This window comes from Daucus carota, chromosome 7, assembly GCF_001625215.2.
Source record: "Daucus carota subsp. sativus chromosome 7, DH1 v3.0, whole genome shotgun sequence".
Taxonomy (NCBI): Eukaryota; Viridiplantae; Streptophyta; class Magnoliopsida; order Apiales; family Apiaceae; genus Daucus; species Daucus carota.
Window position 1 is genome coordinate 8,060,503 of NC_030387.2, and position 17,490 is coordinate 8,077,992.

The 17,490-nt window shown below is 34.2% G+C and overlaps 2 protein-coding genes and 1 pseudogene across 2 annotated transcripts; 2 read left to right on the forward strand and 1 right to left on the reverse strand.

Moving 5' to 3' along the window:
• The first annotated feature begins 5,959 nt into the window (after positions 1-5,959).
• On the forward strand, positions 5,960-9,231 carry LOC108195627 (O-fucosyltransferase 28). The gene is made up of 8 exons (XM_017362611.2): positions 5,960-6,693; positions 7,122-7,194; positions 7,302-7,366; positions 7,446-7,534; positions 7,628-7,760; positions 7,857-8,089; positions 8,174-8,650; positions 8,722-9,231. The coding sequence occupies exons 1-8, from the start codon at positions 6,214-6,216 to the stop codon at positions 8,915-8,917; spliced, it is 1,746 nt and encodes a 581-aa protein (XP_017218100.1). The 5' UTR covers positions 5,960-6,213; the 3' UTR covers positions 8,918-9,231.
• Positions 9,232-14,560: 5,329 nt separating this feature from the next.
• LOC108194581 (uncharacterized) lies at positions 14,561-15,379 on the forward strand. The gene has a single exon (XM_017361540.2). The coding sequence runs from the start codon at positions 14,561-14,563 to the stop codon at positions 15,377-15,379; it is 819 nt and encodes a 272-aa protein (XP_017217029.2).
• A 668-nt stretch (positions 15,380-16,047) lies between these two features.
• On the reverse strand, positions 16,048-17,189 carry LOC135147609 (uncharacterized; annotated as a pseudogene).
• Between the last annotated feature and the right edge of the window lie 301 nt (positions 17,190-17,490).

Genomic DNA, 17,490 nt, shown 5'->3' on the forward strand with positions numbered 1-17,490 from the left:
AGCAATGTTGTATGATCTATGTTGAGAGCATGTGCCCTCTGAAAGTTCAAGTTGTGAAGAGGGCGGGTCCTCTATGGGTTCGACCCTTAATGAAGTAAGTGTTGCCTGGTAGGAAAAGACTAGGTAAGAGAGAATGATTCTACGAGGCACGCCCTCTCGATTGTGAGGAAGGGGCGCGACCCTTGAAAGAAGAATGTGCTAAGTGGCAAGATAGCTAGATAAGATGACTCCATGTTTGAGACATGAGGCGCGCCGTTAGGGGCCTAGTTTGTATAACTCCATGTCAAAGACATGGGGCGCCCTTAGGGGCTGGTACGAATAAAATGATGTATGTTGTGAAGAAGGCTTTTCCTATAAGGAGATTGTGCTGTTGTAAAGACAACCCCTATGGGGGACATGAAGACAACTCCTCCGGGGGATACGAAGACTTACCCTTCCGAGAGATATGAAGATCAACCCTCCAGGGGATATGGAGACCTAGGCATCCCGGAGCCCATCCGGCGTGGTTTATAAACCTCAATCTTGTATTTTGCCGGGTTGTCCACGTGCGGGGGCTTGAGGTGATCATTATTGAAGGCCCTCCGGGGTGGTATGAAGAATGGTCATATGTCTGGATCCTACATTCTGGTGAGTTACCCTCATTGGGGGATTGAGATGATCGTATGTCCCGATTATCTAGGGGAGACCTTGCCCTGTATTCTGGTAGGTATCCTCACCGGGGGGTAAGGGTGCGTCCTTACACCTCAAGGATGGTTACGGCTACCGAACAACTCTTTCCATGATACGAAAAGTAGCGGTAAATGTTATTACCAATGGTTAAGGATAATGCCGTATCCATGATGTACTTGGATTAGGAGTCAAGTTGTTAGTCTTAACACTAGTCCTTAGCGGAGTAGGACTCTTCTTCCAAGCATATTAGAACCGTCTTGGCGTAAGAATTCTGAAGACCTTAGAAGACGAGTAGATAAGCCACCGCCTTGGATGTGGTCTTATCTCCAAGAGGCCTACTTCTAATTGAATTAGGTAACCTGACCTCCTAGAACTATGTATGGCTTGATCCCTTTAAATACAGGGTATGTAGGCATATTAAAGGGATCGAAAGGTGAGAGCCAAGGAGTAACCTACAATCCCTTTGATCTCAGCCACCCCTAAACACACAACCACCACACTCCGACAGCAAAACCACCGTCATAGATCTTGATTCCGGCCATGAACCTCATCTTTGTTGATTACCAAATTCCTCCATCAACAATATCATTACCATTTCACAAAGAGAAATATTAAGAGAATGACAGCCGCATGAAGTATAAATGTCCTAGGATACACATTTAGTTACCTGTTACTTACACCTTTATATTGTCCCTTCATGTTAGAACTGTTATCATAACCTTGCCCACGTATATCATGCATATCGAGTTTCAAAATTTCTAGAATATTTTTGAGTTCAAGAAAAAGAGCATCTCATGTAGTTCCAATAACTTTCATAAAACTAGGAAATATCTCATCCATTGTTATTGGGTTTGTAGATACATTAACACACCTCAGTATAAGATATATTTGTTCTTCATGACTCACATTTGGAGTACAATCAAGAATTACATAAAAGTATTTGCCTCTTTAACAATATTGATAATTTGGTTCAATCTTTCGAAAACGCCTAAGGTGTTCTTCCATTATCGGGTCAAATTCAGCAATCATTCGGATTATACTCAAAAAATTTCCATTATTTTGACTATCAAGTTTCTCATTACTCCCACCAAATGCTAAACTGGTACAAACTAGAGTTTTAACAACACACATTATTCTTTTTATTACTTGCTCCCAAAATTTTCTCTCCATTTTATGGCTTTTTGAATAGAAGAATCAATTGCACTCTCTTTTTTCGACCTTGTTTCTACCTCCATCCCATCGGTTAAACTGTTAAGGTGATCAGTGTTATTTTTATGCTCACCAAGTCTAGAATAGATGTTTTCCTAATCATTATACCCATTAGTTGTTGTAGTTAAAATACTTGACACAAAACTCTATTTTTTGAATAACACACAACAAAAGCAAAATACTTTATCAATTTTCTGAGAATATATTAGCCATGGTCGATCAAGCTTTTCTCCATATCTAAAAGATCAAGTGTATGCTTATTATTAAAACTTCTATTCATTGTATTAACTCTTGGCGGTCCCTTTTCTACCAAAAAAATCAATTACTTTCATTGTTTACACCAATTTCTCTCAAAAAAATCAATTACGTTTCTCCCAATTTTTCGGATCCAATAAAAATATCTAAATTTTCATTGTTTACACCCTGATTATCCATCATAAATTCATCGTTCACTACATGATTGACAGCATGCTCTAGACTTTCATCAGCATTCCCATGATTTAAATTATCATTATCCACAATTACAGTTTCAGAGAAAACCTTATCAAGAAATGTATCTAAATTCTCATCATTTACAACTATAATTTGAGCAAGCAAAGATTCATCAAGAATAGATGTAGGCTTCACATACCTATTTATGGACCCTTTTGAAAGATTGTCTAAGTTATTCTTCTATCTTTTTTTCGAACTTCCGGATGCAAAATTTCTTTTACCCGTCATATTGAAACCCTAAGATTTAATATTAAATCAAGTAATTAAACAAGAAGAATCGGGGGATTAGATACGGGACCAGAGAAGTAGAGGCTCAGGTTGGGTACATATGTAATATGTGAGAAGAAGATGACTCGTCAGTGATCCAATTGACCTTGTATATATTTTAAGTGGCTATTCAGGTGAACGGATACTTGAGGCCAAAAATTAATACTTGATTATTATTATTAAAGCAAAAACACTGGTGTAATGATAGTTGACCCACTACAATTATTAAATTTTAAATTATAATTAAATAGACTCATATTAAAACATTAGTATATATATATATATATATATATATATATATATATATATATATATATATATATATATATATATATATATATATATATAATTTGTGGTCCACCAAATAACAAGGCCCTATGCACCAGCCTAGGCCAGCTCCCCCTGTAGCCGGTAGCGTGATGGAATGTAATATTATGACATAAGCATTACAAGTATAAGAGTTGTCGTGGTCTTCGTGATATCATTATTGGCAATGCCTTTAAATCACAGGTTTTTGGAATTAATCACCATCATATTTACAAGTTATTCAAAGATTGAGTTCAAATGAGGTAGTCCTCTCTGTACATCTTAGCATAGTCGAATAATTTCAGCAATTATATGAGAGTATCGATTAATTTGAGCAATTTTACGAGAATATTGTGAATGATGGGGCAATTTGAAGAATTAATTTACCCTCACTTTAACTTGCTACAACAATGGTTGTATCCAATGCTACTTGACCACCCATTTCTTTGAGCATCTTAAATGAAGAAGAATCAAAAGAAATGCATGATGATCATTAGGTCAATTCTATGACGTAGCTCAATATCGAAACACATGTCAAATTCCTAATGATGATTATGATGCCATAATGCAGGAGGCCAACAAAGATATGGTTGAAATTGAAGAAAGGGTTGTTGAAGAATAAGATGAATGCAGTAGTGCTTCACTGGACAACAACAATGATATCAATATAGAAATTTTATTGAACTATCAAGATATAAACCAGAAACCCTTGCCTGTTGCTAACGCACTAAAAACCCTTGCACTGTTGATATACATTATAAATAGTATCTATACAACGGTAGTTGATAAGGTGAGGATGACTTTTTCGTTTGTTAATATAAGATGAAAGCATCAACATTTTCGTAATAATGAGAAATGTGGGAGTTTACAAAATTGAGGTCGATAACAGCATCAAGATCATTGATGATGGCTTATCGCCGGATTCTTCTCAATGAGGGTGGTGACTAGTGTAGGGTGGTTGAGATCGTAGGTTAGGGTTCGTCATTGCACATAAAACTAGGGTTTTCACCATAAGTCTCTGGCTCACAAGAACTGTCAATGAATACAACAAAACTACATACTCCTATTTATATGGGATCAAGCCATACATAGTTCTTGTCCCTAAGAAACCTACTAGGATTCAGTTTCCCCTCTAACCGCCTTCCTGAAAGTGGCCTAATGTGATAAGGCCTAGCCATGGGTCTCGAAACGTGTCGGACAGTACATGGCTTTTCTAATCTCATTCAGACTCGAATTCACCCAAGCTTAACATAATCGTCGTTTCATGACTTAGCCGAAATGTAAGGACAACCCACTAGACTCTAGAGCAGGGCCTTTTAAGAAATGTCTTCGAGAAGATCCTAAGAGCTTTCCAACAAGGACAACCTGTTAGAATACAGAGCAAGGCCTTCCCTGATCTCCTTCCACTACTCCCCAATGCGGATGACCACCAAAATACAAAGTAGGTTCTTCGTCTATAAATGACAGATTCCATTTGCACAAAGGCATCCCTTAAGTACAAAATGATTTCTCCCGTCCTTCAAACTTTCATGCAAGCCATGCTAGGTACCAGAACATGGTCATCTAAAAATGACACAAAATTGTTAATTAACAACAAGTTAAAATCGTCATGTACGGTCAAAAAACCATCATATATGACACTCCCTCGAAAGATATAAAAAAAATTAAACAATTGATACCAAAAGACATTAATGTAATAACAACATATAATTTTCTCAACTAAATCAATTAACACAATTGAATATAAATAAATCTAGCAACAAATGAAATCACAAAGATAATCGAATTACGAAATATATAATCAATAATAAGGATGCATATTACAAATAATAGTAGACATATGTCCCACATAAAAATCACTCACACATTTATAATTCCAACAACCATAATGCACATATGTACTATCTTATTAGATTTTATTAAAACTAAATTAACAATCAAACATAGTATTTAAATAAGCTAAATACAAAAAATTTGAACACATACCATTGTTGTGGGACCAATTCACACGGTTCTTACCTTATTAGATGTAAAAAGAGATGGGTAGACACTGGATGTGCCTAATTTAACTCTTCGTTGACTAACCATTAATTGTGTTGGCTGAGTTATACTTAACATTTTAGCATCGATTACAAATCTGCTATTTTATCGATTTCTGTATGGATGATGTATCGATATAAATTGAGGGATTTTTTATTGTGGTAATTGAGTATTTAAATGATGAAGAAAAGTGATATCATTCGAAAGATAATGTAAAATATAATATAATAAAGTGATCAATTTTTTTGAAAACGAAGAAATTTGAACGTAAGATTAATTAAAAATTAGGATTTGTGACTATAACAGAGGAAGGGGATGAAGAAAACTAGAAATTGAAATTTTGTTATTCTATGATATAAATTGTGTTCATTACTTAAAGTAGTTATAGTAACAATTAATGTAGGCGAAAATTAATGTAATTAGAAAAATACATATTGTTTAAATACAAATACATCTTCATGATATAAAAATTTAAATTTATCTATATATACATATATATATATATATATATGTGTGTGAATAATAAAAAATATTAAAATTCATTTGCATGGTCATGATATGAGCTAGTATATATTATTCTCAATTTCAAAAAAATTAGTAAAAATTTAAAAATCACAATCTAATATTATAATGCACATTAAGTAGTGACTCAAAATACTAACTACTTTCACTATTTGACACGTCACATGAATCTAAATTATGAGTTCAAATTGAACAAACAAAATTCTATTTTATTCATTTTATACTTTCATTATTCAGACTGCTTTTATCCTATTGTGTTTCAGATCAGATATCGAATCCAGGCGATACATGTAAGTAGAGTAAATAAACTGCATATAACTTAATAAAACTGAAATATGAAAAAAATTATAAATTTGACTCGAAATGTTATATATTTAGATGTATAAATAAAAATAATAAAATAATAAAAAACACAATTCAGAAAAAGGAAAAAGAAACAGAATGTGATGTTTAGAATTCTATGATGCTATATATCATCATCTTCATCATCGTCTGAACCAGATTGTTTCCTGTGTAGAAACCTTTTTTACCTCTGCACTTCCTATCAATTTGTATTCGTATTTGTATCTCTACGTGTTTATATAATCATCCTTCTCATTCACTCTCTATACGTATAAACCGGGAGATACAAATATTTATACTCTAATAGAATTAACATAATTTTACCAGAAACTCTCCTTTCATGTCTTCTTCCATCCGGTCTTGATCATGCCATCAGGTGGCTCCACCTGTCCTAGTCCCCGCGGCGGAGTTACAGCTCATCGCCGCCGTGTCGTTGATTTAATTCCCGACGGCGAAAAGACACCCACAACCGAGCTAGGTGACGATGCATGTTGCACCAGCCACCACAAAAACTTTGCGGGTGCATTGCTAAATTCAAATAATATCGTCAATAGGATTTTTCATTTTTCGAATTCCATGAAATCCAGGAAGAATATGGGACGGACAATACTCGGAGGCTTGATTTTACTGCTTGTGGTTTCCACGTTAATTAAAATTTCTTTTGTGCTTTCCAGTATTCATTACAACTTGGACATTATTAGCGGTAATAATAATAATGGTAGGAGATTAAATAGATTATTTATTCCTAATGCATGGGCTCCACCTTTGCATCAAACTCAGCTTGTCATGGCTGCTCAAGAAGATGAATTTTCTTCCATGCCTAAACGTGTTCCAGAAAATTACCCCGTAAGTTTCCTTGTAATTTGAGGCTTTTCACTAGTTTCTCGTTATGCTGATTGCTTTTTTTTTTTTGTTATAAAAATAGGGTCTTTTGAGTGTGTGACCATGGGCACACACTAACAACTACTTTTTACTTAGGTGGGGGATTTTGATTGCTGTAAATTTTTATGCATACAGGGACCATCATTATTAATGGGTTTAGAGTCAATAGAAATCCACCACCTAATTAAAAACTGGTTATTAGGGCATACACTAGAAAATCCGTTAGAAATATGCTGACTAGTTCACTGTCAGGATGCTCTAGGAGTTATCAGATTTTGTTAGATAACTTTTGTAATGCTTATAGCAGAAAATATCATGTGTTGTAGATTATTGTGTTGTCTTCTACTGTTAGCATACATGTACATATCTTCATCTCTTTCTGGATTATGCAGCCTCCAAATATTTGGACGAAGCCATACAGTGAGGACTACTATCAGTGCATCGGTCGCCCAAAAATTCAAATAAGTATATTCAACTATCCTCACCTTTTTTGTATCTTTTACTCCTGCATCAACATTACTCTTTGCTTACCAAACCTTTTTCTCTCTTTTTCTTCTTTTACGTGCATGCAGGATCACCTACGAATGGTTATCTTCTCATTAATGCCAATGGCGGATTGAATCAAATGAGAACAGGAGTATGTTTCAGAATTAAGATGAGTCGAATTCTCTAGTTTGTTTGAAAATAGTTTTAAGATGAATTCTTTACAAATGCAGATATGCGACATGGTTGCAATTGCGAAGTTAATGAATGCAACTCTGGTGCTTCCTTCTCTTGATCATGAGTCCTTTTGGTCGGATCCTAGGTATGTTACTCTTCGTCCTTGTCTAGCTGTAGCATTATATATATATATATTTTTAAATGATTTCAGCATACCTAATTATCAATGCCTTTCTAGTGGATTCAAGGATATTTTCGATTGGAACCACTTCACTGAAGTTCTGAAACATGATATTGACGTAGTTGAGTCACTGCCACCACAATATGCAGCAATAACGCCTTACCAAAAGACTCCTATATCTTGGTCCAAGGTCTGGCGAATTCTTCCCATCCCTACAAATACTCTTTCAACGTGTACCTTTTGTATTTGTTCAAGACTAAAGCCTCGATCCCTTTTCTATTCTCAGGCAAGTTACTACCGACAGGAGATTGCATCATTGTTGAAAGAGCATAAAGTGGTGCAGTTTACCCACACAGACTCAAGACTAGCTAACAATGGCCTTCCAGGCTCTATACAAAGGCTTAGGTGTCGTGCCAATTATGAGGCTACTCGTTACACAGAGGAGATTGAGGAGCTTGGAAAGAAATTGGTTAATAGACTTAAGAGTGAAGGCCAACCTTATGTTGCCCTTCATTTGAGGTAATTAGTAATTGCATGCGACTTAAAATGTTAACATGTTTGCTTGTCAGAGACAGGAACTGATTCGATTAATCACATATGCAGATATGAGAAAGACATGCTTGCTTTCACAGGCTGCAATCACAACCATACAGTTGATGAGGTAGAGGAACTTCGTATGATGAGGTACAATGTTTCCCACTGGAAAGAAAAGGAGATAGACGGCAATGAGAAAAGACTACAGGGGGGATGCCCTATGTCCCCAAGAGAAGCTGCTCTGTTTCTCAAGGCCATGGGTTATCCAGCCTCCACAACCATATACATAGTTGCGGGTGAAATTTATGGTCGTAGCAGCATGGATGCCTTCAAATCAGAATTTCCAAATGTTTTCACACACAACACTCTTGCCACAAAACAAGAACTGGAGCCCTTTCAGCAATATCAGAATCGCCTCGCAGCTCTGGATTACATTGTTGCCCTTGAAAGCGACGTCTTTATATACACATATGACGGGAATATGGCAAAAGCAGTACAGGGGCACAGGAGGTTTCAAGGATTTCGAAAGACTATCAACCCTGACAGGTTTGTTATATTTTTTGTGAAAATATTGTTATAGCTCAAATATTAACATTTTCTTCCCTTGTGCGTTGTAGATTAAAATTTGTAAGAGCGATAGATGAACTGGATGCTGGTACTATAAGCTGGGAAGAATTTTCTTCACAGGTGAAGAGGTTACACGCCGACAGGCTTGGAGCACCATATCTTAGATTGGCTGGTGAAACACCAAAAGAAGAAGAAAATTTCTATGCAAACCCCTTACCTGGGTGTGTTTGCAATAGATCTCATTAGGGAACATCTAGGGCGCAGATGTAAACTAAGGGATATTTCAAGAAGATAGTTTTTTTTTGTATTGTATTGAAAACATGTATGGCTTTCATTGTAATAGCCATTGCCCACAATCGGCACTGTGAAAACCCCATAACTTTCAACTCGCTCTTCAACTCATAGCAGCTATTAGGGGAATGCAAATGTAGCTAAAAATTCGATATCTCTGTATGGAAAAAAGCGAGGACAGAAGCATGATGCCGAAAAAAGTAATATTGGTGAGATGGATTATTTGGTTGACATATATTGTTTACAATGATACCAACATACACTTTTTTCCATCTTTGGTTTTATTAATTGGTTAGTCAAGTTGAGGTTATATTAGCAACCCATTCCACGTAAATCGATCTAAATTTTTTCAACTCGATTCATGAAAAATGAATTAATAAGCAAACCCTATTTAAATTAAATCGTTGATATATATATATATATATATATATATATATATATATATATATATATATATATATATATATATATATATAAAACCTTTTAATCTGGGTAACTTGGTCACTACAATTCTCAGCCGTAGGATTGCCATGAAGAGTTTTGTTAAATGCACGTACATGTCCCTATAACCGTTTTAACAAAAAGATGGCAATAAACAGGCGGCCCACATTAAATGGAGAGCACAAAAACTTACGTAACAAATGGATTAGTTCTGTGATTTTATTTATTTGATACATAACAAAGTGAAAGGATAAAAAGAACAAAATAAATGTTATGAAACAGATAATATATAGCACATATAGAAACTGAAAAATGCATAAAAAACTTAAATCTGTTATAATAATTATAAAAGAATATGTAGTATAACGTAGTACTAAATATCAAAATAATAACACGAAAAATATATATTATTCTATTATTTTGTAATTAATTTGCACACTTTTATATATTTGTGTGTGTTTTGTAATTGTTTGTAGCCTTTATTATATTTGATGATATATATTTTTCTATACTATGTTCGGCAATTATTTTAGATGTTCACTGATATGTCTTTAATTATATTTGATGTTAGGTACTATTATGTACTATGTTCGGTAATTATTTTAGCTGTTCACTGCTACATCTGTAGTGTATTTGTTCTATAATTTAACTTTTTCTCCCCATGTTATGTAATTTATTTGTTATATACTTTCATTTTTGTTGTATGTTCTTTTTTTGGTAACATTTTATACCTTTTTTATATTTTTTTATGTTATGTAAAATCTTGTGCACAATTAATTTTACATAACATATAATAAATTACATTTTATTTAAAAATTATAAATGTGTTATGTGTTTTTAAAACTATATATTTTTAATAGTTTTAACTTTTGTAATAAAGATATTTTTGTATTATATTATAACTAATTTAAATACAACTATAACTACACAACATAAAATTGAACTAGAGAGCATAAATACAAGTAAGCATGTCAATATGTCATGTACATGTTCTTCCTAGTTTCTAGGGTTTGAATGTATGGTACGTGTCTCTCCTAATTTTATGTTGTGTCCTTTTTCTACTTTTAGTCTTGACCGCCTTTTTGTTTCATATATCAATGGCTCTTGATAACAGTTACTAATGTTGTGTTTGGTTGGGGTGAATAAAATTGGAGGGAATGGAATGAAAGTTGCACTATAAATTAGTTGAATGTTTAATAATTTCAATCCATCCGCCATTCCATTCTTATCACCCTTAACTAGAGTTCAAACCCTCCACTTTGTGAAGGAATGCTCTATTCCTTATCATACTTATTTTCTACCCAGATCTTATCATACAAAATTTGCACTAGCTATTATTTTTTCAAAGTCTTCCCTTCTACACTTTATATTTCCTTTTGTTTTCACTCTTTCCATTCCATTCCATTTACTCCAACCAAACACAACATAAGTTACTAATTCTACTGGATACCTAAGGAGAATCCCCCCATATATATATATATATATATATATATATATAGACACACACACACACACACACATATAAAAGAAAGTTCTATGGAGACTATATTTTTTGGAGGCTTTAGAGACTTAATCACAACCATCCATTTTTTACACATCCAAGGGCTGCAGATATTTTTCCAGCACATTCGTTTCTCTCCCTATCCTGTCCTGCACTTCTAAATCGGTGAACAACAAGCAGTACTTCTAAATCCTACACATGACATAAAATAATAATTCCATGATATTGGTGTTCAATCACCGAAATCCTAACAAATAAAAATAATAATTGTTTACAAAACAAAGATATAGTATATATATATATATATATATATATATATATAAGTTTGAATCTTTGGCACCGCTTTCTGATTTAACTTTGTTTGAAAGTTGTTCGACTCCTGGAAACAAACATAAGGCCTAGCTTGACTCTTGGACCATTGACTTGTTGACTCGATCAATTCTTCGATTAATAAATACGACTAATAACTTCATACCTGTTGACTTTTAGTGCACTAATCAGGATTATAAACGACTAACACTGAAATCAAATTTAGTATCGTCTTTATCAAATAACATCGATTAGTCTATTCCAACTTAAAAATGCTTCAGATTTGATTACGAATAATCAGGTATGTGTACTAGAATCAACTGGTACTTCATACTAGAGCGGTAGACAAAATCTGATCCTTGAAACAACTTATGTTTTATTCTTCACTAAGGTTTGAACATAATAATGAACTTCTTCTAATGATTCTGTAATTGCTTCAGTTTCTTGATTATCTGATTTTGTATGTACCTATTCTTTAATATGTCGATACATGTATTATACTCACTTATTGTTTCCTATCTTGTTATAGTGTTGATTTATCGTTATTATAATCTACGTTACATTATAAAGAAGCATTATAAAGAAGCATGAGCCAATCAAAATCCACCAAACTTATAAAATTTGGTGCTTATTGTGTGCCCATGGGCACACATTAGAGAAACCGTTTTTATAATATATTTAGGTGCTAAGAGCATCTCCAACCATATTGAACTTCTAACTAAAAATAATTACTATATATTTTGCATAAAAAATCATAGAGATCGTATAAGAAAAAATAACTCCAATGAGGCATTTCTTTTGTCTATAATTTTTAGCGTGATGTTGACTATATTTATTGAACCTCCAGAGACCTGTAAGAATATTACACATCATTTATTAACATATTCAACGGATATATTTTATTTGTAACGACACAAAATAATAATAACATACTAATTCTAAAATATAACCAATCAATATAGTCGGTACGAACGAAGCACAATGTCTTAGAGGTTCAACAAATTTAATACAGAATATTCAAATATTTTAGTCGATGCTCTAAGAGCATCTCTAACATGTGCTGGCAAAAAATGGTTGGTTAAATTGGACATGTAATAATATAAAATTTGTGAAACTTGTAAATATTGTGCTGAAATAAGATTGATTATATTGATCGCTGATATTTTAAGAATCATATATTATTATTATGAGGCCATTTGGGTTAGCTTAAAACAAGTGACTTCTCGCTTAAATTAAAGAATTGGAGTAGAAGTGATAAGTAAATAAGTTAATAAAACGTTTGAAAAAGAAATAGAAGCTCCGAGGGAACAACAGCATTCTCAACTTCTTAAAAATGCTTCTGCTTGTTTACATAAACAAGTTAAGAAAAATAGAACAAATGACCGCTATATTTAATTGTTATAAATATAATATATATAGCTTGAATATGATAAAAGATGATGTGAAATCTGAAGGGTGGACAAATTAATATCATAAAATTGACTAACTGTTTTTTTTTCTATAATTTTTTATTTATAATATATATATTTGTTTTACCCAAGAAATCTGCTTTTGTACAGCTCTTAGAGACTTAGGTTGTGTTCACTTGGAGTGAATGGAATGGAGGGAGAATGGAATGAAGTTTGTACTACAAAATGGTGTTGATCAAATAAAATGTATATAATTGTCATTCCTTCCATCATTCCAACCTTACTATTTTAACTATAACTCTAACCCACATGTTTTGGAAGGAATGCTCATTCCATTTCAACATCATGCTTCTTCACAATCTTTCTCACAAAAAAATTAACTACATTCATATTTTGTCACCATTATCTCATACTTTCTTCTTTCTCCTTAAAACTTCTATATAATTTTTCATTCCATTCTCCCCTCATTCCATTCCATGAAGTGAACACAGCCAATTAGAGACTTACAAAATCTTAGAGACTTTTAGGGGTCGTTTGGTTCGAGGTGTTCAGGTATCAGGTATGGGTTTTCTCCATTCCAAACCTATACCCGGTGTTTGGTTAAGAAAAAATCATTTTGAAACCCATTCCTCAAACCCACAAGGTATGAGATTCTCATACCCAAGTAGGGAGGTGGGTTTCAGGTATGGGTATGAGGAATGAAAGTTTTTTTTATTTCATCTATATTTATACATTAAATATATATTTTTGATACAAGACTAAATCAACAACTCAAAGATACATAAAAAAATATTAATTAAAATAATATTTTGAATTTATTAAAATTAATGATTTAAAAATATTTTAAATAAAAAATGTTCATTCCGTCAAACAACCAAACACCTGATATCAAAAATGATACCTCAACCCCATACCATGCTAACCCGATTCCTCATTCCAACCCCATACCGACTCTCGAACCAAACGTCCCCTTAGAGACTTAGACCGTCTCCAACGCAGGCCTGAGTGCTGCGCTGGCGACCTGTCCTTGGATCCATGTTCGTTTATTGCATTGGAGGAAAAACTGGACTTGGCCGGGGCCCGAGTTGGTGGCCAGCCAACTTGTGCAGCTTTTTCTATTTTTTTTTTGTTTTGTAGCACATGGGCTTGTCTCTTGAATCAAAGTTGTATTCATGCAATTACTTTCACTTTTCTTTTTAACTGAACTTCATACAGACCCTGCAAATATAACGTCTATATTAACGTTATCATATTAACGTTTAAAAAATTTTAAAAATTATAACGTTCCAAAATTTTCATTATAAATAAGAAGTTTGCTGATAAAAAATTTCACACTCTCTCTTCTACAAATTTGGATACAAGATGAATCCAAATAATTATTCTGCTTCAAACCCACAAAATTCCCAATTTCCGAATACTCAATATCCATATCCGTTTCCAAATCCATATTTACCATATGCCCAAAATCCAAATATTGAAAATTCTCAATTTTCAAACCCGCAAAATCCAACTTACAATCCTCAAGCCCCGAATTCTCAATTTCCATTCCAAATCCGTATTTTTCGCATTCACAAAATTCACAATTCCCGTTTGTTCAAAATTTTCAAAATATACCCCCACAATTTGGAACCCAACAAACTACTATTAGTAATGATTCCCCACAATCACGAGGTTCTGCTTTCGATAATACTAATATTATCGATCTTAATGATGATGTCATCGAAGTCGAAAATGCGCGAGAAGGTATCTCTCAGTGGACGTGGAGTGAAGATAAACTTCTAATTAGTGCATGGTTGAATGTATGAACCGATCCCATAACCGGTAATGACCAAAAAAGTGAAGCATTTTGGGATCGAATTCGCGAGTATTGTGAAGAAAGTACTCCAGGGCTTATAAAAAGAGGAGCTATAGCTATGAAGAAAAGGTGGCAACGAATAAATGAAGGGGCTCAACGATACGGTGCGTGTTACGAAAAAGCTGAACGAACGTCTATTAAAGATGGGTGAGGATCGCGGATTTCCCGGTATGATGGGCAGTATTGATTGTATGCATTGGCAATGGAAGAATTGTCCTACAGCTTGGAAAGGAATGTTTACGAGCGGCCATAAAGGGGTTTCAACTATATTACTTGAAGCAGTCGCCTCATCAGATCTATGGATATGGCATGCATTTTTTGGAGTTGCCGGTTCTAATAATGATATAAATGTATTAGACCGGTCACCGGTATTTGACGAAGTGCTACAAGGTCGTGCTCCTGAAGTAAATTACAATGTTAATGGTCATGATTATAATATGGGATATTACTTAACAGATGGAATTTATCCGGAATGGGCAACATTCATTAAAACTATTCCACGTCCCCAGGGTGATAAGAGAAGATTATTTGCAAAATATCAAGAAGGCCAAAGAAAAGATGTCGAACGAGCATTTGATGTATTACAGTCACGATTCGCAATTATACGTGGTCCAGCACGATTTTGGGACAAAGGAGATCTCGCCAAAATAATGAGGGCATGTATCATATTACATAACATGATTGTCGAGGATGAAAGAGATACATATGCCACTCCATTTGGTCCTCTACCGACTTACGATGATGCAACAAATGGTTTATCACAACCGATTCTAGAGGAAGAACCTTTTATTCCTTACGAAAGGTATATTCAAAATAATGTTCGAATTCGTGACACAGAGAAGCATCGCCAACTACAAGCTGATTTAATTGAGCATATCTCGCAATTTCATAATAATCGTTAATTTATTTAATATGTCATGTTTTTAATTTTATGTTTTTAATTTATGTTTTTCGTATTCTTGTAATGCATTTTCAAGTTATGTATTTTCATTTAATTATGAGTGTGTTTAATAATATATTTTGTTTCTTAAATATCATTTAAGTTATGTTATTATAATAAATAAAAAAAAGGTTTACGGCTTGTGTTTATCAAATATAATATATGAAGTGAATGAATGAATGAAATCATTCATTTATGCGGATTCGGGCTCTAATGCGGTGGAGCAACACAGACAACTCCAAAACTAAACTATATTTTGCTTGCGTGGCTCAGAAAATGGGTCCTACAAAACTTGGATCCGGGCTTTGCGTTGCTGATGGTCTTAGAGCAACAGCAATGGGCGAGACGCCCACGTCCAGGTTTTTAACCCCACCCAGTGACACGCAAGCAAAAACAGGGCTGTTCTGAAAGTTGGCCAGCCAGCTCCAACCCACCACTGCCCACTTCTTTTATTATATTGCTACTTCTAAATATTTAGACCCCACACATCTCTTTTGTATATTACATTTAACCGTATATGATTAATAATAATAGCTTAGTTATGATTTAATTATAATAGTTTAGTTAGTGTAAAATTAAAATTAACAGAATATTTTTAATTTACATAAATTTAAAATTTAAAATAAAACATTTTCATTAATTAAAATACATAACATATAATTAAAAAAACGTTACACAAGCAACATAATCATAATTCTAAACATAAAAATTTAAATAATTTAACGGCTATTGTCGAATTGTGAGATGTGCTCCACCAAGTCATTCTGCAATTGGCGAAATTTTTGTCGATCACGAATTTGGGTAGTTCTTTGAATATAGTTTTCATACGGAACAAAAGGTTCCTCCCCTAAATTTGGTTCCGGTATTCCATTTGTTGTGTCATCGTAACATGGTAGCGGACCAAATGGAGTAGCATATGTGTCTCTTTCGTCCTCGACAATCATATTGTGAAGTATGATACATGCTCTCATAATTCTAGCGAGATCTCCTTTATCCCAGAATCGTGCAGGGCCACGTACAATTGCAAAGCGAGACTGCAACACACCAAATGCCCGTTCAACATCTTTTCGTTGACTTTCCTGATATTTGGAAAATAACTTTCTCTTCTCACCTTGTGGGCGTGGAATTGTTTTCACAAATGTAGCCCATTCTGGATATATTCCATCAGCTAAATAGTACCCCAAATTATAATTGTTGCCATTCAACGTATAATTAATTTAAGGGGCACGGCCTTCTAGCACTTCATCAAATAATGGAGACCTTTCTAAGACATTTATGTCATTGTTAGATCCAGCAACTCCAAAAAAGGCATGCCATATCCATAGATCAGATGAGGCGACAGCTTCAAGTAAGAGTGTTGGAACACCTTTGTGACCACCCATGAACATCCCTTTCCATGCTTTAGGACAATTCTTCCATTGCCAATGCATACAATCGATACTCCCCATCATACCGGGAAACCCACGAGCCTCTCCCATCTCCAATAAACGCCGAACATCATTTGAATTTGGTTTTCGCAAGTATTCCTCTTCAAAAACCAAAATAACATCGGTCACAAATTTTTTTAAGCATTCAATCGCAGTTGATTCGCCAATTCGCACATAGTCATCAACAGCATCAGCAGACACTCCATATGCCAACATACGCATGGCTGTAGTGCATTTTTGTAGTGGTGATAATCCTTTTCTTCCCAATGCATCTACCCTTTGTTGGAAGTATGGATCGAAATTTGAGAGTGCATCGACAATACGAAGAAATACATGCCTTCCCATTCCCAATACCAGGATCGCTTTCTTCACAATACTGATGAATCCGTTCCCAGAACGTGTCACCTTTCTGATCAGTACCAACTAGTGGATCAAATGACACATTTAACCAAGCACTGATTAAAAGCTTATCTTCTTCCCATTTCCATTGAACATTATTATCTCGTATATCTTGTATCTCTTCAACTTCAATGTTGTTCTCATTTAAATCTATGACATCTCTACTATCAAAAGTAGAAAATTGTGAAAGTGGAGATTCTTGAACATTTGTTGGCGTCGGATCGTTTCCATATTGCGGAATTGATGT